Here is a 20,596-nt window from a genome sequence, read left to right on the forward strand (position 1 = left end):
ACTTTTCAAAAATCTAGACCGCTATGAATGTTTGAAAATCCTACATCAGGTCGACTTTGCAAGCGACAAAAAAATAACCGTCGTGCCAAACAACGAGTTTCCGAAACAAAGTTTCACCACCAGCAGAGAGCTGAGAGCAAACCAAAAAAGCGGAACCTAAAAAAATAAGTCCTTATTTATTAAAATAAAATAATTAAATAATTCAAGAAGTAAAGCCGCACCAAACACACCAGCTCTGAATTGTCGTCCCTCAAGTCGTGCTGAAGCATGAGTTGGTGCTTCCACATGGCGGCGTTGTACGTGGGCGATCTGCACCCCGACGTGACTGAAGCAACCCTCTATGAGAAGTTCTCCTCGGTGGGCCCGGTGCTCTCACTGCGCGTGTGCCGCGACGCCATTTCGCGACGCAGCCTCGGCTATGCCTACGTAAACTACCAACAACCAGGCGACGCTGAATCCGCCCTCGACACAATGAACTTCGACCTCATCAAAGGCAAACCCATCCGCATCATGTGGTCACAACGTGATCCATCACTGCGCAAGTCTGGCATCGGTAATCTATTCATTAAAAACCTGGATAAAAACATCGACAATAAAAGTATGTATGATACATTCTCGGCGTTTGGGAATATCCTCAGCTGTAAGGTAATGCTGGATGAGAATGGCATTAGCAAAGGATATGGTTTCATTCATTTTGAAACAGAAGAAGCAGCCAAGCGAGCTGTTGAAAAAGTGAATGGTATGCTATTGAACCAAAAGAAAGTGTATGTTGGGAAGTTTATTCCACATAAGGAGCGCTGCAAGCAAATGTTGGTGAAACCAAAGATATTCACCAATATTTACATTAAGAATTTAATGGAGATGACTGAAGGAAAGTTGTATGAATTGTTCAGTCCCTTTGGGAAGATCACCAGTTGTGTAGTGATGCGTAACTCTGATGGGTCTTCCAAAGGTTTTGGTTTTGTGGCGTTTGATAACCCGCTATCAGCAGAAAACGCTGTTAAAGACTTACATGAGAAGGAGATTTGCGGACAGAAAATGTACGTGGCCAAAGCACAGAAGAAAGCCGAACGTCAATTAGAATTAAAACGACGTTACGATGATGTCAAAACAGAGCGATACAATCGCACACAAGGCGTGAATCTATTCCTAAAGAATCTGGATGATACCATTGATGATCACCGCCTACGTAAGGAGTTTGGACAGTATGGTACCATTACCTCTGCGAAGGTGATGATAGAAGATGGTAGGTCCAAGGGTTTTGGTTTTGTTTGCTTTTCTACACCCGAGGAGGCCACCAAAGCGTTGATGGAGATGCATGGGAAGATGATTGGTTCCAAACCCATTTATGTGGCGTTGGCACAACGTAAAGAGGATAGAAAAGCGTTTATTGCGTCGCATTTGCATCGTATACGCATCCAGCCGAATTTGTATCCGACTACACCGCAGTTTATCATGCCGGCGGTGGCGCAAGGTCACCGCTTCTATAACATGAATCATATTAGATCTACGCCACGCTGGTTGGCTGGAACCGCCATGCGTCCGAATGGTACCTACCCTACGTTGGCTAATAATTTGGTACGGGTGTCATCCCGTCCATCGGCGGCTGCCGCCAGCTCAAATCGCAGCGGTGGTGGTGGTTTGGTTAATACGCGTGGCAGTGGCGGTGGGCAGACTATACATTCACGCCCGAATAGCAAATATACAGCGAATAATCATTTGATTCGACCTGTCACTGTGGCGTTGGGTAATGGCGGCGATATTGGTCCGTTGAATGCGTCTACGCTGGCGTCGGCTACGCCTGAGGATCAGAAACAGATACTCGGTGCTAAGTTGTTTCCGCATGTAGAGAAGATGTACCCGGAGATGGCGGGTAAGATTACTGGCATGTTGCTGGAGATTGACACGTCCGAGTTGATTCATATGATTGAAGATCAGGAGTCGCTGCGGGCCAAGGTGGAGGAGGCGATTGCGGTGCTGCAGGCGCATCAGAGCAGTGGTAGTGTCTTGGCTGGAGGCGGCAAGAAGCCGCTGGCGATTGCTCAGGATTAACTCTGGTGCTGGAAATGAGATTTTTTATCTTAATCTTGGAAATATTGAAGAAAAATTGAGTGTTGTGTACGTGCGCGCGCAGCTCTCTTATAGGCGATATATTTATTCTAGTGTAGCGTTTATTTTATCATACTTAATCCATTTTAAGTTTATATCTAGAACGCGCCCTAGGTTTAGTTTGATTTAGTTGTATATTAATGTTGGATTAAAAAAACTGCGCACACAATTATTTTGTTTGTTGGTGGATTGTTGCGCCTAAATGTATGCAACCAAGAGTACATGTGTGGTTGATGCTTGTGCAAGCAAAGCCAACACGTTGAACTTTTTCTTTTCTTTTACTGCGTACCGTTATTCACTCCGCACTCAGCAGTCGCGATTCGTACGTCTCGAAATAAACACCGCAACAGCATAAAATTTCAATGGCGTCGGACGCTTGTAAGTAAATATTTACACCGCGTTTATTATTATGTTATTTCGGCTGTTTTTAGCGCATGAAACTAGAGAAGATATACCTTTAAAGTCTGGGGGACGTCAAAAAAGCTGGAATTGCAGCAGTTGTTTCTCGGGCGATGATTGTCTAGGCGGGTCGCGGCTTGTAAGCACCTCATTTGGTGTGCTTAGTGTTGTAATTACCTTTGCGTTGTTATTACAAATCTATTACGGCGATTATCAGGTAAATATTATCAAGTAATTATGAATTTTATTAGTTTCATTGATGAATAATATACGTAATTCAATGTATAGCTTAGAAATATTTATTTATTTAAGTTTTACGTGATTTCTGTTGGATTTACAATTTATATATTGAGTTTGACATGTTTCGCTCTGAGGGCATCTTCATAAACTGAACACGAGGTATATTTACCACTAGCTTCGTACGGTGCCCTGAATCGAGTCACTTCTATCGCTACCTTCGTACGGTGCCCTGAATCGAGTCACATCTATCGCTACCTTCGTACGGTGCCTTGAATAAAGTCACTATTATCCCTAGCCTCGTAGGGTGCCCTGAATCGAGTCACTTCTACCGCTACCTTCGTACGGTGCCCTGAACACGAGTAACTTTTACTGCTAACTTCGTACGGTGCTCTGAATAGTCACTTTTACAGCTATCTTCATATCTTCATGCAACAATACATATGTATTGTGTTTTTTTTTCTCTCCTATGTATGAATATATTTATTTATTAGTTTATGAAGATGCCCTCAGGGCGAAACATGTCAAACTGTATATATAAAATGTACATTGAGAAGAAATCACGTAGAACTTTAATAAATAAATATTTTAAAGTTAATATGAAGTTTTATTTCTTTGTGTGGTTTTAGGTTGTGCCGCACGGTAGCGTGGCGAGCGACAGTCGGGAATGTTCGGAAATTGGTACAGCTACCCTGAAAAAAGGTGGAAATGCTGCTGACGCCGCCATTGCGACGGCTTTCTGTTTGGCTGTGGTTAATCCACATTTTACCGGACTAGATGCGTATGTTCTCCATGTTTTAACCTATACTTGGACGCCATTTTTAATTTGAGGTTATTTGTTTAGCGAAGGGCAGTTTATGATTTACAACCATCGTACACGTGACCCACCACAGGTGATAACATTCCGACGCAATGTAAACACAAAAATCGCTGAAATTCTACCTCGACTTGTGATTGGTTTGTCATATATCCATCAGCAACATGCGTCGATGACCTGGCGGCAACTACTCGAGCCCGCCATCTTGTTAGCGCAGCGCGGGTTTTTCATACCGAAAAGTTTAGCGTTGGCGATTGATACAGCGAATGTCCAGTCACTCTACGGCCATCTTGAAGCCGGGCAATTCGCGAAAATCACACCGAAACTCGCGGAAACTTTGCAGAGCTACGCAGACATCGCCGAAGAGGATTTAAGAAGTTATATTACACTAGAAAACACCCCGACCTCATCGACAGCGCTGTGCAGTAAATTAAATGAGTTTAATATCTGCGTACCCAATGCGCCATCTATCGGACCGGAACTGTTAATGAATATGCAGCGCATCGGTCAGAATAACTTTACCAAAATGGCGGCGGTGCAAGACGCTGAGTATTACTATCATATCGGCGAAACAACCAAATTACTCTATGAAGACTTGAACATCACGAGTAATTATCACGAAGGCACATCGTCCAACATCGCAGTTATTGATAAAGATGATAACTACGTTTCGTTAGTCACGTAAGCAATCATAACTTAATATTTTACAAGTTTAACGTTTAAAACTGCAGGGGAATGTTTCAACTATTTGGGTCGCGTGAATTAAACCCTGCTGGATACATTACCGACGTCAAAACTTCGGTTAACATCGCGTGTAGTCGTGTACCAATCATCGTCACCGATGCCGAAGTTGTTTGTGGACGCAGACTCATCCTCGGCGCAAATAATATCGCTACAGCAAGCCAAGTCCTCTCCGGGCTGCTTATCGCCGGTAATAATGTGACTACCGGCGTGGAAATACCCAGATTCAACTTGTTTAACGACGGCTCTGTTGGTTTTGAAGGTTAGTAAACATAAAATATAAAAGAAATCGGAATAATATAGGTTATGAAATAAACATTTAGATGATCATAATCCGTCGTTTCCGGATGAAGTCGTCGGCCATTTTGAAAAGTTAGGCCGCCAGGTGCACATCAAAGAACCGTACGGCAGCTGCAATGTTGTCGAGAAGATGGCGGACACACTCAGCTCACATTCGGACAGTCGCGGTGGTGGTATTTCTAGTCGTTTCCGCTAAACCAAAACTAGTAAGACTTATTTTTGCATTTAAAGCAATATATTTATATATTGTTTTGGACCCTATAATATAATAAATATATACTTTTGTTGTTAATGTAATAATAAAACGAAAAAATCGAACCACGCGATTGATTTGCAACAGAATAAAATAAATAAAAACCTAATACTTAGGCTAGCGCTAAGGAAAACATGGCTGCTGATCGCGAAATAATCAAACAAACTAACTATTCATATACATACAATACGTGTACATAAATATATCGTATAAGTGACTTGAAAAAAAAATGGCACGGGCCTTCAAACTGAACATATTTGCTAACATGGACGCGCAAACCCTGACTAAACACACGGGAATGTTTCTTGTTTGTGAGTATGTGAATGTGTATGTGAACTAAGTACATGTGTACATGTTACCGTGTTAGTTGTGCGTTTTGAGAGAGCTACAACTGGCGGAATCCTTCAGCAAACCCGGCTGATAGCGCGAATCGAGCGAGTGCGGTGCGCTATCACGACGCGTTGGTGTAGGATTTACGTGTGAGATGAACGTAGGCTGCGGGAAACCGGCGAAATCTTTCTTGTTCGCCACTTCTTTGATGGATGTCAATGTTTTTGACAGCCATGGACCCCAGGTGCGCTTCGAAGAGTTTAATTCGTTCTCGGTCGAGCGCAGTTGATGTGTCAAATCCTAAATGACAGAAATTAACAGAGGGATTGTAGATAGGTTAGGCAACCAACCTGATTTTTACACTCGGCTTCAACCTGCGCAAGTTTCGCCCGCGCCAGTTGAAACTCCAGCTCTCTCACTCTCTCTGTAGGCACGTTATCGCCATCGCCTTCTTCTGACATGCACTTACCATTGATATACTTTGCGCATGCGTCGCACTTACTAACTTGTGACTAAACAAAACATATTAATATTTATTTTGAATTGAATTTTGATTTAAATACTTTTAGTAAATCCAATTCGGCGGTGACAGCACTAAGTTGACTATCCAATCGATGTCGAATCAGCTTGTAATCAGCAATACTGGCGGCGTTCTCTCGCTGCACACTCTCTGCCTGCTCGACTTCTCGCTTAAACATCTCTTTGAGTTGACAGATCTCGTCCAGCATCATCTTGCGCTCGTCGTCCTGCCGCGTGACAACCAATCGCAGCTGCTCCACTTCGCTCGCCTGCGTCTCCATGCTATCTGCCTCTGAATCCAATATGATATTTTCCCAGCTGTCTACATAGTGTGATACACTCATTGTGCAACACGACAAGTAAGAATGATCTAGTCTAAAGTGTAGCAAAGAAATATTCATGCTTCACATGCAATTGCAGGTTACAAAGAAACAGGCTTGAGTTGAGGTTATGTTATAAAGTAAACTAAATAGGAAATACCTTTAAGTGCGATAAACTCCGCTTCGTACTTCTTTAACTTTTTGACTTTCAAAGCGCATGCGTATTTAATCAACTCCTTTGCGAACTGCTCGGTACGAATCTTTTTCGGCAAGGAAACACGGAAATATTTCAATATTCCTTCAAAGTCCAACGAAACTAAATCCTTTTTTGACATCTAAATAAAACATAATTATTTTTTTCAATAAGTTGATATTTTTATATTAAACTCACCATTAACAGCGCAAGCGCGACTTGAAACAGCGTATCCACGCCTTGCAGCAGAAACACGTCAATAATATGAAAAACAAAAAAGAGCGGAAAACGCGCCGTGAACAGCGTGAGGAACCATTGCGACGCAAACATGTGCGTCTCAATGTTATGCTCGGTAAAGTGCCGATACAACTGCGGTACTTGCTCCTCCATTAACTTATTCAGCTGATACAGACGCAAATACAAATTATCAAAACCATCCTTGTATAAATCACGCAGGCCATAGTCATACATAAGTTTCACCAACACGCAGAAAGCTTCTTCTTCTGGCATCTATAAAATAACCTCAAATAAAAAAAATCCACCATTTTGTTTTTTCAACACTTACATGTAACAACAACGTAGCAGCAAGAAAACTTAACCCTTGACAGTACCCAACCTCAACATCATACACAGCATACGCCTTGCTAACTCTATAAAGTGAATCCTGTCCAAGTCCGCCGACTTGTTTGAAGAAATCATGCGCAGGAAAGGTGCGCGCGATGTCTCGCTGAATGACAGTCTCACAGGAACTGTCTTTGGTGATTAATATCCGGTAGGTTTCCATCATTTGAGTGTTTTCATCTGTTCCAGCTAAACGTTGCCAGACTTTTCCTCGCAGAGCTTCCGGTATGCCTAGTTTAACCAGACTGCTTAACTGTTTAGGGCGTTGATTTGTCGTGTTCCATTTGTTGAGGACATCACCCCATAAACCAAGCACATCATCCGGACAATCCTTGGATACTAAACCAGTACCACTCAATAACGGCTCATCCCCGTCGGAGAGATACTCATCTTTCGGTGTCATTGTATCCAGGGATGTGATACTCGGTGAATTGATGAGTCCGGATAGATTCAGGGTGAGATTCAGGCGGTTGCGGTCCAACTCGCCGGAGGTTTCCATCCCGACGACTTCGTAAATGACGTCAGCATTTTCGTTTATCGTCTGATAACAAACAACAAACAAGGTTAAAATATTAATATTATTATTATACTATGTGTTTGGTTGATACATACTTCTTTTAAATTCAAAAAGAACTGTTGTACTAATCCGCGCTTTTGAAACAACCAAAACCTGTCATTTTGGTTGCATATCTTCACAGGCGTTTCAATGTGGAACCGTACAGGTTCCTGTATACCTCGGATGACTAAATCTATAGCGATGGTCATATACTGGCGGCCATCTTTGGGACTTTCGACGTTTAATGCAGCAAATGCATCTTCTGATGCGTCCCAGCAGGCGGATACAGCGCATGTGTTTTTATTACCACTGGGTACAGAAGTTTCGATCATTTCGAGCAACTGCATGTCGGAACTGCGCAAATGGCGGCCGGGCGCTAGCAGGACACCGAAACAGCGCTCAATGTGCAGGATTTGTCCTTCATCCGATACTTGTTTGATGTTTAGACAAATCTGCTTGTCGAGATTACAACGCAGGCGGAAACCACTACGGTCTTTTGCTACAGTAGCATAACCCTGATAATAAAAAAACATAAATAATTATATTTAATCCCTAAATGAAAAAAAGTAATAATAAAACACTTACACGTCCATCATCCTCCTTAATCTCTAAATTAACCTCAAAAACATACATAACATGCCGTGCTTCTGATAAAGTCGTACAGGAAGCCGACATATTATCCGTGCTGGATATAATCGATGAGGTCATGGATCGTGTTGCGGCGACTGCACGCTCGAACGCCTTCACGAAACACCCGGAAACCCGCGGGACTGCTTCGGCGATATCACACCGAAAGACGTGACATTGAAAGATGGTCGCCTCCAGGGTATCGCCATGCGACCACGTGAACGCGAAACAACTGGCTTCGGCTGTTTTAATCACCCCGGCGCAGAAATACAAGATGCGGTGGATTTCATAACGAGCAATCACCGAATTCGTTGAAGCATCGTATAAACTTCAAAGAAATTTAAATAAATTAATGAAAAATAAACAAAAATAGTGATTTTTGTTGTAAACTTACACGACAAGTCCCTGTGAGGACGATGGCACTGAAACAGACACTTTAATACCGTTCTCAGCCGATTGCTCATTCAAAATGGCGATGTTCCGCTGAATTTCATCGTCGCACTTCGGCGCGATGATATTCGCAGCTCCCAGATACTTAATACCATTGAAAATGGTACAATCTTGATCAACATCTGAGACTAAAATTATAAAAACATCAAAAATTAATAAAATATTTTGAATTTAAAAAATACCTTCATCTTCCTCCTCAAATTCATAATCCGGTTTCATCGCGTCCTGTTTCTCCGTAGGTGTGAGTCCCTGCGAGATGTAAAACATGGACTGGCCTACTTTACACTCTCCAGCATCATCGTTCTCCCGCAGGACTTCTGTCATGGCGTGCGCTAGCGACGAAACGTCGCCGCCGGTGACTGCCAGCGTCGGCGTCGTCGGCGTCCTGCTTGCCACAGCCGAAGCTTGATCACCACAGGTCTTATCCTTCTCCCACTTGTCGTAGACGAAGTCAAACTCGTCGCTTGTGGCCACAGATTCGTTCGATTTCACGCTCAGACTATCCTCCATCACCTACCAAACAAAATTAGCGCATAACTTTTGACCCAGACAAGTATTTCTATAAATTTATGATGTATTAAATGTAGAATTTAATTGTGAATAGATTCATGCGTGGATATTTACTGTATGGCATCGCGTTTACGAGTTATCAGCGATAAAAGCCTCCGACGCGATCATGACGAGGAATTTTTCAGTTACCATCTTTAAAATAAACAACACTTGTTTCTGTTCACTGTCAAACTACAGCAATGGATGAAATGACAACCGCAATGGCTGATTAGTCGTTGTATACGTATTAATTACACAAACAATGTTTATAGATATGATTATAAATGTTGCAAGCGCAGCGTTTCAAATTGTAATCAATTATACCTACGTTTTTACTGTCTGGGAATTGTTACATTTTATCCAGGCGTCGTCGCTTGCAGGTTGTTTACTGTACGAAATCAGCGTGTGATAGCAGTTATTAATGGCGATTCTTTAAGCGGCGCGCGTGTAACGATGGCAAATTACAAGGATTTGTTGCAGTTGTAGACGCTGCGCTGCTCGCGACTTGATTGCATTGTTAACGTTGTCAAACAAACGAACGACGACTGTTTTTTGACAGTCGCGCGATTGGTGTGTGGGAAGTTAACCTTCAAAATATTGAATAACCGATTTGTTGTGATTGATTTAAACGATGCAAACACTTGCAACTGGGTTATAAACATTTATTTTCCGCTACAATGGACAATTGATTAACGCGTGACGTGTGAAAAACGTTCAAATTTTTATGACTGAATGCTGTTTTTCATTTTGTTTTAATTTAGTTTCGTATGGGTTTAATACAAATACCTGCCACAAGGGCAAGTGTGAAGGTCGTTTTGATTAAATATTATCACGTTACCTTTTAAATCCATTTTAACTAAATATACACCCACGTGTGCGTGTTTTTACAATAAATTCTTACGTCTGAGCGAATTTTTCAAATAGTTCGGTTAATTTAACTTGTAACTGTTGCAACTTATTGAAGCAAACTGTGAAAACCAGTTGGTGGAAATGATAAGAGTACGCCAATTGTGTGTGGCAATGTGTTCCGGAACAACAGGAATATCAGCGTGATTAGACTATAAAGTTTCAAACACGATTTTTGATAACGAAAAAACCAAACGAATACAAGTTAAACGTGGTTTTAACATAGGCAACCCGTTATACACTAATTTTTAAAAGTTTTGTAATGGCCGATGGTGTATTAATGGTTGCCTATGTTAAAACATAGATTTACGCATTCTGCGCATCTCAAAATCGCAAATTCACGTGTAAGATAAGATTATTCATCTTGATTTCAGTTCAAACAAAGATTCCTACGTTAATTACACATAAAAATGTCTGAAATCATTATAAAACCAGATTATGCAGGCGTTTTACGACAGTTAAATCCCGAGGCGAGTCGCAGTTGTCGCCGTGCCGTGATTTGTATGTTTGTGCGACCCGCCCACGCACACGAACACGGCGCACCTTATTAATCGCAGATTTATCGCATTGTTAAACATTCAATCGACCCACAACAATCTATCCAGGCAACCGCTCACGCGGCGCGTACAATTCGCCAAACAAACAAACATTTGATTCAAACAACGCGGCGTACGTCGTGACCTTGAGCCGACACCACGCAACATAAAATCGAATAAAAATAACACACTACTCGCGGAACGGAAATCTTTCGCAGTCACGTCGCCAGAGAAACGCGGACAGCACCACCACCACCACCACTGCTTTGGTGCAGCAGTGCAGTGGACACGGTGATCGAAATCGTTTCGCTTTCGATTTCAATTTCACGTGTCGCGGTGCAAAACATGCGACAATCACGCTCGTCTTCTGTCCGTCTGCACAGTCCTGCACAATCAACGCCTACGCGCTTGGACCCGCTGCGACGTTACATAAGTTGCCATCGTTTCGACGAATTTCCCGTCGTCTGTGTTTATTTTTAGTGCCACTGTGCCATCATGCCACACTTAGCCGTGCCCGAGGCTGATATCGGTGAGTAACAAACAATAAACAAGCAATATTTGACATTTAATACGAAAATAATCAAAAATATCATCCAGCACGTTAATTCTAGTAAAATTATATTAAAAATTAGTTAATAATGTGTAAATATCAAGAGTTAAGTGTAAAAATCTTTCGGAAAGTTGTCATATGTCAAAATTTACAAACATTTCGTAAAACAGTTGACAATCATGATATTTATACGAAAAGTCACGCAGGATGTGATTTCTAGTGAACTTTAACTAGTCAATCATTAATTATTCAAGAAAACAATACATTCGTATGAATATATTGACTTCCAAGTACAAATTTATTAATTTTAAGTGTAACTGATAAAATTAAAACTTTTTCTGGATGTCTGGATGTCAAATGTCAAAATTTACACGCATTTTTCTAAACTTTTAATTTGTTTTAGACTGTAAAAGCATCGACAGCATGAGTTCCTTCAGTGATCTCTCCGCCACCGCCCACGCACTGCCTTCAAGCAGCACAATCAGCACAGTAAGCACCCGTCCGCAAATGGACGTCGTCTGTGTGATAGACATCAACGAAACGCACCAACTTGCACACCGAAAGAAAGCCTTTGAAGAAGTTAAACTTGTTTGTGAGAATCTAGGCGCTAATTTACATCATATACAGGTAAATATAAAACATAAGCAAGCAAATAAAGTGAATTTCATGTGTATTTTCAGTTTGAAAAGTTAGATTTTGGTGAATCGGATGAAATAAGCGGCATTTACACCGCTGATGTTGCAATTGTCGATGTTTCACTTGCAACTCAACAAAGTACACTATTCTATCATCTCGGAGTTCGGGAATCTTGCAATATGAAGATGAATATATTGCTTTATAATGATGTGGATCAACAGACAACGCTACGCGTGAAATTATCTAGTGGGAATTACACTTTTGTGTCTTATTCTCTATCAGAAGAGGACCAGACTTGTTTGACAACATCTGTAGGTTTTAAAAACGATGAAAGTGTGGAATTATTACAACACAGGCTGAAGAAATTGCTACAAGATGTCGAAATTCAGTGCAAGTAAGTTAGGTTATAGATATAACCTTCAAAAATGTACAACATAACCTCTAATTTAATTTTGACAGAGCTTATATGAAAGATAAATTCCTCTCCGATTTGAAAAAACTGCGCGATCAGAAGAGCGGCGCTGAATTAAAACACGCCCTACATAATATCCGTAAACGTCTTGATGATCCCAACGTCCTCTCCGGTGATGTGGTTCTCACAATGTTATTCTACTTCCGTGATGAACAAGATTACGACGCCATGGTGCAACTAGTCGATGACCTACACTCAATACCAAACTCACGTAAATTCATCAACTCATACATACAATTCTGGTATGCATTCGCTCTCAATCGACGTAAGAATCCAGGTGATCGTGAGAAAGCCCTTCAGGTGTGTATAAAAGCCCTGGAGAAAAAGGAGAACCACTTTCCTGATATGGTCTGTCTCTGCGGGCGGATTTACAAGGATAAATTCATTGAGAGTGACCACACGGATAAAAACAGTCTGGAGCAAGCCACGCATTGGTACAGGAAAGGATTCGAAGACCAACCGAATATCTACGCAGGTATAAACCTCGCTACTTTGCTGGTAATTGGGGGCGCAGATATAAAAGACTGCGAAGAATTACAACGCATTGGTATGGTGCTTAATAATTTGATAGGTAAGAAGGGAAGTTTGAATTCCCTGCAGGATTATTGGGATGTAGCTACGTTTTTTGAGATTTCTGTCTTGGTTGAGCAATATACCAAGGCAATTCAAGCTGCTGAGTGCATGTTTCGTATAAAACCTCCCGATTGGTATCTGAAGAGCACCGTGGGGAATATTCAGCTTATAGATAGGTTTAGTACCAAAAGAAAAGAAGAGGATCACACGCCTGAAGAACAAATCTTTCATTTTTGGATGGAGTTTTTCTTGGAAGCGACTAAAGATCCTTCGGATGAAGCCATACGTCTGCCTGCGTTGGTTCTAGAATCATCCAAAGAGTTAATGCCTACTTACGTTTGTGTAAATTTAGGCGCTGATCAACCAACACTGCAAATCACGAATGTCTGCCTTAAATCTCTACGAAATGACTGCACACAAATCCATTCATGGGAATTCGTGCCTGATATGATCCGTAGCGTTAGTTTCTACAAGCGGGACGAACGGTGTCTCTTTTTATACGTCCATCAGAACTCTGATGACTTTCAGATCTTTCTTCCGTCGGAGAAGTGCCGACAAAAGTTCTATGACCTCATCTCGACCTTGACATCCGACAAAGATGGCGGCGGTTTAATGGAACTTGAAACTTCAAGTGATATTAAATACGAATACGAGAAGGATGAGCAAGGCAAGCGGAAAGTTTTAGGTAAAGGTACCTATGGTATCGTTTATGCTGCTAGGGATCTCAATACGCAAGTGCGAATCGCCGTGAAGGAAGTGCCGGAGAAGAATCTCGGTGCAGTCCAACCGCTGCACGAAGAAATCCGTCTACATTCACAACTACGTCATAGAAATATTGTACAATACTTGGGATCATTATCCGAGGATAATTTCTTTAAGATTTTCATGGAGCAAGTCCCAGGTGGGTCACTCAGTGCCTTGGTACGTACAAATTGGGGTCCTCTCAAGAATAGCGAGCAAACAATCGCGTTCTACACGAAACAGATCCTTGAAGGATTGAAGTATTTGCATGACCAGAATATTGTCCATCGCGATATTAAAGGTGACAATGTTTTGGTCAATACTTACAGTGGAGTGGTGAAAATTTCCGATTTTGGTACGTCGAAACGTCTGGCTGGGTTGTGTCCATCCACGGAAACCTTCGCCGGGACGTTACAGTACATGGCACCGGAGGTAATCGACAAAGGTCAAAGAGGGTACGGTGCGCCGGCTGATATCTGGTCGTTGGGCTGTACTGTCGTGGAAATGGCGACTGGGAAACCGCCGTTTATTGAGTTAGGATCACCGCAAGCCGCGGTTTTTAAAGTTGGGTATTACAAGGCTCATCCACAGGTACCGGCGGAGATGTCTGAAAGAGCAAAGACGTTTATTTTGAGGTGTTTTGAACCTGATCCGGAAAAGCGTTCCACCGCGCAGCAATTACTCGAAGATCCTTTCCTAGGCGACCGGAAAAAGTCGGTGAGATTAAATGCGGAGTTTAATCGCAGTGTTTCCATGCCTGCGGATAGAGTTGTGGGAAAACCGCCGATTTCCGGGAAGTCATGCAGTGCTAACCAGACGCCAACATCACCTGAATCAGCAGAGTAAGTGTTTTATTAAAATTTATGTTGATTTGTGTTTTGTTTTATTTTGTTTTGGCAGAAATATGGTTGTAAATTCAAATAGTTGAGGTTATGTTGATGATTGCCGCTGTTTACATTACATTTCTTATCGGTTTTACATGACAAGTGCATGAATTGAATATTATTTGTGTTTTGGTTTTGGTTGTGAACACGACAATGTTTACAAAAGGTTATTCAGACAATTGGACCTTTGTCTACTCGTGGTATATATTGATTTGTTTCGATTCTGAGTTATTTTTGGTTTCTATTTGGTTTATTCATGTGTTTGCAGCTCGGAAAGTCGAAGGCACTTTTTACAACCCATTCATATACCCAGTCCCAGTTTGCTATCAATGAACAGGTAACAGTTGCACTAAATTCTAAATTATTTCGATGATTAGCACTAGATGACCATGGTTTTCAATGTAAATTAATCTGCTTTTGTTTGTTTTAAATGTTTTTCATGTTTTTTTCATGTTTATTCTTTTTATTGATAAAATATTTTAAAATTTCAGTCTTGCATCAACTCCGTCTATTGATTTAGAGAATGAACAAGACTGCACACGCCGCAACTCGCAAGGTACACTTCTCTCACCGGAAGTGGATGAAAATGGCGAAACTGACGGTTTTTACATGTTGAAAAAAGACTCACAACGCCGTCTGACACTTACCAAAGTCCTCACACAGGACGAGACGAAAATCACTGAGTTGTGGATGCAACGCATCGAAAGCGAAATCAAAGAAAAAACGTTAATTCTTACCAAGAAACATCTGGAGATTTTAATGACAGCGCTCAAGGAGAATTTGAACGAACGTCCCAATCAACCATCGCAAGCAATTGAACAAGCCGTCAATCAATTGAAGAGTGAATTCGATTTCGATCAGGAAGCCATCATGCAGCTGCAATTCGCTATTTGTGTCTATCAGTCGGTTGTTACAGAAGTTTTACGAAGTCACCAGATAAAACCGCATTGGATGTTCGCGCTGGATAATTTGACTCGATCCAGCGTGACTGTTGCAATCAATGCGTTCAATCCAGAGATTGATATTGTTGTACCAAGCGTGTCGTGAGGAAGAGAATTCTTTATTTATTTTACGAGTGTTTTCTTTGTTATATTAACATTAATACGAAATGTGGAAGCAATAATTGAAACGAATGTGTGATATCAGAAATAATAGATTTAAGAATAAGAGTAATAGATTTATTTGCGTTCAATTCATGCGATATTCAAAGATATTTATCGTGACTGGCACAGATGTTTGTGAATTAGTTTCATAATTGTCTGATAGATGTCGCTGCGATGCACTTTTCGTATTTATTTAGACCGCAAACTGCTTGTGCGCCGTTTCCACACAAAACAAAACTTGTTGATGTCACAAATCTCTAAAAATTTTACTCAAATTACAACGTGATAGATACTAGAACAATAACTAAAACACATGTGTACCGATTAATTTATAATTACGTTTGTAGTAACTTAAAAACAGTGAGGATGTTTGGCGCACAGAACACTTTCAATACACCGAACAAACGTGAGTACTTTTTGAGGTTAAACAAGTTATTCATTTGTTTGGATTCAAAATCACGCATGTTTATGCAAAAAATGGTTTATTATTAACAGAAAGATTGATTAGATCAATGTATAACTAAAATCTATAACTATCCTTATCAAAATCAACGACTTCATGGTCGTCTCCGCGTGAAGTGGTGGCTTCTTCATGAGGAAATCCGAAAACCCGCACGCGATTTCCTCTTGAAGTTAAACTGTACTGATCCTTTGACTTGTATGCTTTATATAGCATAATTGTAACAATGGTGAGAATAATCAATACAGCAAGAATCGAGCCAAGGATGATGTATAATGTGTAATCTGCGCGGTATCTATCATCAGGCAACAGATTTTTATCCTGATGAGACATTCGTAGTATATTATTGTCTAAATTTGCACCTGGAGGCTTCATCCAATCGAATACTCTTGTAACATTAGTTACTTTAGATTCTTCTGGTTCGATTACACCGACTGTAGTGTTGTATTCATCGAAATTAGTAAAGTTTTCATTGAAGAATGTCTCATTTGACGATGCGACGGCTTGCAATATTTCAATTGGTTGAGTTGTGGTTGAAATTTCAGTTGTTGATGGTATTTGTGTTGATAAAACCGTGGTCATGCGTTGTGGGGCCCTTGAAGGGTACACAAACGGCGGTTGGGTAATTGCCTTTATGTTCTGGGGGAGTAAAATTATGTAAAATAAGTTGTAAATGTGTAAATTTAATGATTTTGTGATATTTACATGGTCAACGTGTTCATGGTAAGCCGCCATTTTGTTTACTTTTGATTCTAGTTGTGTTCTCGGCGTGATACGAACGATAAGTGAGAGAAGTTGAGAATATCTTACAATAACAATGACAAGATATGCGTGACATTTGTTTATTTGATGTTTTAAACTTTGACAAGTTAAATATTTTTATTCTTTACTAGCTTTAACCCTTGGCTTCGCTCGCGAATATCGAAAATAATGAAGTTGCTTCCGTACGCGTCTGTAGTCTCAGAAGAAGTAACAATGAAGTAGAATGGCGGGAAGTTTAAAATGGCTGAAAGTATAGTCTATGGAAGTATAGTGTACAGTCTCCACAGTGTAATCAATTGGATTTGATGTTGACGTAGCTGTCGGTAATACCGTGTGATAATACAGTGTGATGGTACTATAGTACTTAGGTTTGAGCTTCATTGCTGGAATGCTAGATGGCGTTAAAGTAGTCAAATAGCCAGATGCAGAGGTATTATTGGCTAAACTATTTCTTTATTTTATTTAAAAAATAATTTTTTTATTAAATAAAAAGTAGCCTATAACCATTCGGGGACCACTTAGAATATGTGTAGAAATTTTCATGATGATCGGTTGAGTAGTTTTTGCGTGAAAGTGTAACAAACATCAGGACTTTCGCATTTATAATATTAGTAGGGATAAATTTATTCTTTTAAAATTGTAATTATTTTAAATTTTCAGCTACTGGTTTTGGTACACCTTTAAATTTTGGAACACCATCGACACAGTCACAACCCCGGCTGGGTTTTGGGACTCCAGCTCAATCCACGGGCTTCGGCACAACCGGAACCACCTTCGGAGCCCCTGCTGCTAATCAATCTTTTGGTGGTTTTGGATCAACAGCAACATCCACCCCAGCACCTACTTTGTTTTCTTCTTTTGGTACACCAGCTGCTTCTACTGCTAACCTCTTCGGTACACCAGCCGTAAGTAAACCACTTTTTGGTAGTACACAAACGCCATCCCTTTTCTCCTCCGGCGCCCAGACTGGCCAAGCGCAGCCATCTTTATTCGGTGCGCCAACTACACAAACAACACAAGCCCCGTCTCTATTTGGTTCGACTACAACTGGTACAGCTCCTGGTTTTGGAACTTCATTTGGAGCACCTGCAACTACACAATCGAGTGTTTTCGGGACTGCTGCACCTACTAGCCTATTTGGTACAGGTAGTAATACATTAGGTACCAGTGGTTTCGGTGGGTTTAAACCAGCCACCAGCGCGCCTTCCTTTGGAGGTTTTGGTACTACCAGCACAGCGCCCAGTTTTGGTTTCGGGGGAAGTGGAACCAGTACAGGTGGGTTGTTTGGGACGAGTACCCAACCACAACAACCCGCGCAGGACCAAAATGCAGTAAAGGCACAACAGACCCTTGCGTCATTTTATGCTATTAATGTTTTCGGCGACGAGAGGGATGACATACTTAAAAAATGGAACATTCTGCAAGCATGTTGGGGTACAGGGAAGGGTTTTTACTCTGCGCAAGCGCCACCGGTTGAGTACGATACTTGTAATCCTTTCTACAGGTTCAAAGCCATCAGTTATGTTGTCATACCAACTATGGACAACGCTGATGGTTATGTTAAGTTGGTTTTCAACAAAAAAGAAAGTGAATTGAGGTTAGTATTGACATAACCTATAATGATTTACATGCTTAACCTTAAAATTAATTAAATTTTATTAAAAGTGGTATGAAACAGAGTATAATCAACGGTTTGAACGGTGTTCTCGGCAATAAACCGAATCTCACGGTGAATATTATTCACATCAAAGCAGTGACAGACACAGAAAGCGAAATGATGATCACTGTTAGTGAGAAAGGTGTGACTGGTACAAGCAGGAAGATTCAAGCGGCTGATCTAGCTGCGTATTTTAATCAAACCGCACAGAAACAGCAATTGACCGGTGCTGGTGTATCTGCGATTAGCGCTTATGTTGCACCATCGAAAGCACAGCTCGAAGAGTATCTCAAGGAACCACCGCCTGGTATTGATGAGCAGTTGTGGAAGGCTGCGCAGATTGATAATCCATTGCCTAGTAAGTATCTACCGATGCCAATCATGGGTTTTGCTAACCTGAAAAAACGTATGCTGTGCGAGGAGTTTGAGACCGGATTGCATCAGGGTTTCTTAACGAAAGTCAATAAAGAGATTGTGGAATTGAAAAAGAAACATGCTGCATCTTTGGCGCAGATTGCGGAGCAGAAACAAAAGTTTCTGCAGCTGCAACATCGAGTATTAAAGGTTAGTTGGGATTTTAGTTAGTTAGGCAACCAGTATTACATGTATAACATAACCATGTGTTGTATAGATATTAGTCAAGCAGGAATGCACGCGTAAAATTGGTTTGGTGTTACAACCAGAAGAAGAAATACTTAAAGGACGCTTGGAGATGATGTACACACATCTTAACATGCCCACACAGTTTAGGGTAAGAGTGATTAACTTTTTTTGAAATTTTATTCATAAAATATTTATTTATCCAGGGTAAAATCAATGAAATGTTGAGCACGTTAAAAATCGACTCGTATTGTCAAGATAACATCAAACAACCGTACGGCAACAAAAACGAAGTGTATAAGATCGACCCCGACGGCCAAGAGGAACTCAAACAGTTTCTTCTTATGCAACAGCGTGGTATTGCTCATTTAATATCAATCGCCAATCAAGACTTGGGTGATTTGAAGGTCATCACTGAAGGTATGAATCAATTACTACGTAATTGAATTGTGGTACGAAAAATAAATAAATTTACTACTTTTATTATCACAATATTTGAAAACAACAAACAAACAACACAACAACTCGTATAATACTCAGTACGATTTAAAGCTAGGTTATATCAGTCATTATTAACCAGTTTTGATGCATAAATAATTTAAGTTTTTCGCGAAATGCTTAAATCCAGCGGCGTGTCAATGTCCATCTCGTATCGGCCAATCATACCGCTCCATGTATAATTTTCCTTGTACGCATACTCCGACTGGCCGTGGTGCTTGTCATTGACGGCAGCCATTTGCAGATTTTCTGTCGCGTAATGCTTGTACGTTTTACATGTTTTCGTAGACTACTCGGGTCGGTGTAGCGTTTTGAACATCCAGGCACCTTACACGGGTAGGGTTTATCATCTTGGTGGGTACGTGTGTGTTTAAAACGATCGCTGGAGTTGGAGTAAGCCTTATTGCATCCGGGCACTGGGCATGCGTAGGGTTTTTCACCGCTGTGCGACCGAATATGAATTTTTAAATTCTCCGCACGCGAGAATGACTTGTCGCATTGATAACACTGGTGAGGTTTTTCATTTGTATGCGTCCGAACGTGAACTAACATTTTATACCTGTAATATTTATTTTTTAGTTTATATTGTGCTGGTGGTGTGAATGATTTCAATTACCTTGCATTGAACGCGCGGTCATTACGTGTACATCCTTCCCATCCACAGTAGAAGAGTCCTGCAGGTCCGCTTGCACCGTGTACCTTCCCAACGTGAGCTGCAAGCTGGTCTAATGTGACGAAGTTTATCCCGCAGTTACGCCAGCAGCACTTGAGAGACTTTTCTTTCGGTGAGTCTAGGCTAGATGCGCTTGATATCGAACCTTCGCTGTCGCTCATCTGCAAATTTAAAGCAAAAAAAATGCGTCAGCCATTTTGTTTTTATGTTGTGTAAGATTGTGCAATTTACATTTGTATGGCCTAGTATATCCTCCTGCACGTATGGATAATAATCGTTGGTGTGATGTACTTGCAAATACGGCCGGAATAAACTACAAGTCTTATCCGGTTGATAGGAATTATCGTAGGTGTACCGCAATGGACTTCCTTCCACCATCCTGTGATCACAGAGTAACATGTTCGATGATGATTCGCGTAAGTCTACTTTACTGATGCTGCATGAGCAGTATTTGAGTGAGTTTATATATGAATGATAAGCGTGGAGTGGATTATGTCCCCTTGGACAGAACAACATGGTGTCCG

At 41.0% G+C, this 20,596-nt stretch overlaps 5 protein-coding genes and 1 long non-coding RNA gene across 10 annotated transcripts; 3 read left to right on the forward strand and 3 right to left on the reverse strand.

Annotated features, from left to right (window-relative positions):
- The first annotated feature begins 39 nt into the window (after positions 1–39).
- On the forward strand, positions 40–2,278 carry LOC135801300 (polyadenylate-binding protein 4-like). Its single transcript, XM_065314732.1, has one exon. The coding sequence runs from the start codon at positions 268–270 to the stop codon at positions 2,050–2,052; it is 1,785 nt and encodes a 594-aa protein (XP_065170804.1). The 5' UTR covers positions 40–267; the 3' UTR covers positions 2,053–2,278.
- A 105-nt stretch (positions 2,279–2,383) lies between these two features.
- Positions 2,384–6,391, forward strand: LOC135800293 (glutathione hydrolase 7-like). Of its 2 annotated transcripts, XR_010550134.1 has the most exons (7): positions 2,384–2,487; positions 2,541–2,725; positions 3,375–3,526; positions 3,590–4,243; positions 4,294–4,565; positions 4,627–6,064; positions 6,126–6,391. XR_010550134.1 is itself a non-coding variant. In XM_065313489.1 (6 exons), exons 1-6 carry the CDS (start codon positions 2,472–2,474, stop codon positions 4,797–4,799), a joined length of 1,452 nt encoding a protein of 483 aa, XP_065169561.1. In that variant the 5' UTR covers positions 2,384–2,471; the 3' UTR covers positions 4,800–6,391. The 2 variants fall into 2 exon arrangements, 1 of the variants encoding a protein (XP_065169561.1); XM_065313489.1 differs by having other exon boundaries at positions 4,627–6,391.
- GAPcenA (GTPase activating protein and centrosome-associated) lies at positions 4,817–10,017 on the reverse strand. Of its 4 annotated transcripts, none has more exons than XM_065313486.1 (11): positions 9,860–10,017; positions 8,655–8,985; positions 8,417–8,600; positions 7,981–8,350; positions 7,452–7,910; positions 6,784–7,380; positions 6,417–6,728; positions 6,186–6,360; positions 5,750–6,027; positions 5,537–5,698; positions 4,817–5,486 (listed from the first exon to the last, which is right to left on the reverse strand). In XM_065313486.1, exons 2-11 carry the CDS (start codon positions 8,980–8,982, stop codon positions 5,220–5,222), a joined length of 3,132 nt encoding a protein of 1,043 aa, XP_065169558.1. In that variant the 5' UTR covers positions 8,983–8,985; positions 9,860–10,017; the 3' UTR covers positions 4,817–5,219. The 4 variants fall into 4 exon arrangements, with proteins under 4 accessions (XP_065169558.1, XP_065169557.1, XP_065169560.1 ...); XM_065313485.1 differs by lacking the exon at positions 9,860–10,017 and adding an exon at positions 9,350–9,742; XM_065313488.1 differs by lacking the exon at positions 9,860–10,017 and adding an exon at positions 9,350–9,739 and having other exon boundaries at positions 5,750–5,997.
- Positions 10,018–10,470: 453 nt separating this feature from the next.
- Positions 10,471–19,393, forward strand: LOC135800886 (mitogen-activated protein kinase kinase kinase 15-like). The gene is made up of 11 exons (XM_065314224.1): positions 10,471–10,992; positions 11,417–11,640; positions 11,694–12,043; positions 12,109–14,277; positions 14,588–14,656; positions 14,811–15,362; positions 15,689–15,828; positions 17,305–18,241; positions 18,310–18,865; positions 18,933–19,052; positions 19,108–19,393. The coding sequence occupies exons 1-11, from the start codon at positions 10,959–10,961 to the stop codon at positions 19,345–19,347; spliced, it is 5,391 nt and encodes a 1,796-aa protein (XP_065170296.1). The 5' UTR covers positions 10,471–10,958; the 3' UTR covers positions 19,348–19,393.
- LOC135801313 (uncharacterized) lies at positions 15,888–16,835 on the reverse strand. Its single transcript, XR_010550350.1, has 2 exons — positions 16,588–16,835; positions 15,888–16,521 (listed from the first exon to the last, which is right to left on the reverse strand). It is a non-coding gene; the product is annotated as an uncharacterized lncRNA (long non-coding RNA).
- Positions 19,368–20,553, reverse strand: LOC135801306 (zinc finger protein GLIS2 homolog). The gene is given in 4 exon segments (XM_065314740.1): positions 19,368–19,675; positions 19,678–19,958; positions 20,016–20,233; positions 20,304–20,553. Coding segments are annotated over 4 exon segments (843 nt in total). The 5' UTR covers positions 20,472–20,553; the 3' UTR covers positions 19,368–19,499.
- Positions 20,554–20,596: the final 43 nt, after the last annotated feature.

The sequence above is a fragment of the Atheta coriaria genome, unplaced genomic scaffold, assembly GCF_025399875.1.
Source record: "Atheta coriaria isolate IRGN ID8LTWV9N9 unplaced genomic scaffold, Caltech_Dcor_3.1 hic_scaffold_10_pilon, whole genome shotgun sequence".
NCBI classification, from domain to species: Eukaryota; Metazoa; Arthropoda; class Insecta; order Coleoptera; family Staphylinidae; genus Dalotia; species Dalotia coriaria.

Excerpts from the sequence above, each read along its gene's own strand:
- LOC135801300 (XM_065314732.1), top strand. The coding sequence starts at position 268 with ATGAGTTGGTGCTTCCACATGGCGGCGTTGTACGTGGGCGATCTGCAC.
- LOC135800293 (XM_065313489.1), top strand. Across the intron at positions 3,527-3,589 it reads CATTTTACCGGACTAGATGC|CGAAGGGCAGTTTATGATTT; the intron begins GTATGTTCTCCA and ends TTATTTGTTTAG. Across the intron at positions 4,566-4,626 it reads CGGCTCTGTTGGTTTTGAAG|ATGATCATAATCCGTCGTTT; the intron begins GTTAGTAAACAT and ends ATAAACATTTAG.
- GAPcenA (XM_065313486.1), bottom strand. The coding sequence starts at position 8,982 with ATGGAGGATAGTCTGAGCGTGAAATCGAACGAATCTGTGGCCACAAGC. Across the intron at positions 7,381-7,451 it reads TCTTTTTGAATTTAAAAGAA|ACGATAAACGAAAATGCTGA; the intron begins GTATGTATCAAC and ends GTTTGTTATCAG. Across the intron at positions 5,487-5,536 it reads AAGCCGAGTGTAAAAATCAG|GATTTGACACATCAACTGCG; the intron begins GTTGGTTGCCTA and ends TCTGTCATTTAG.
- LOC135800886 (XM_065314224.1), top strand. The coding sequence starts at position 10,959 with ATGCCACACTTAGCCGTGCCCGAGGCTGATATCG. Across the intron at positions 15,363-15,688 it reads ATTGTTGTACCAAGCGTGTC|TTACTCAAATTACAACGTGA; the intron begins GTGAGGAAGAGA and ends TCTCTAAAAATT. Across the intron at positions 15,829-17,304 it reads TTTCAATACACCGAACAAAC|CTACTGGTTTTGGTACACCT; the intron begins GTGAGTACTTTT and ends TTAAATTTTCAG.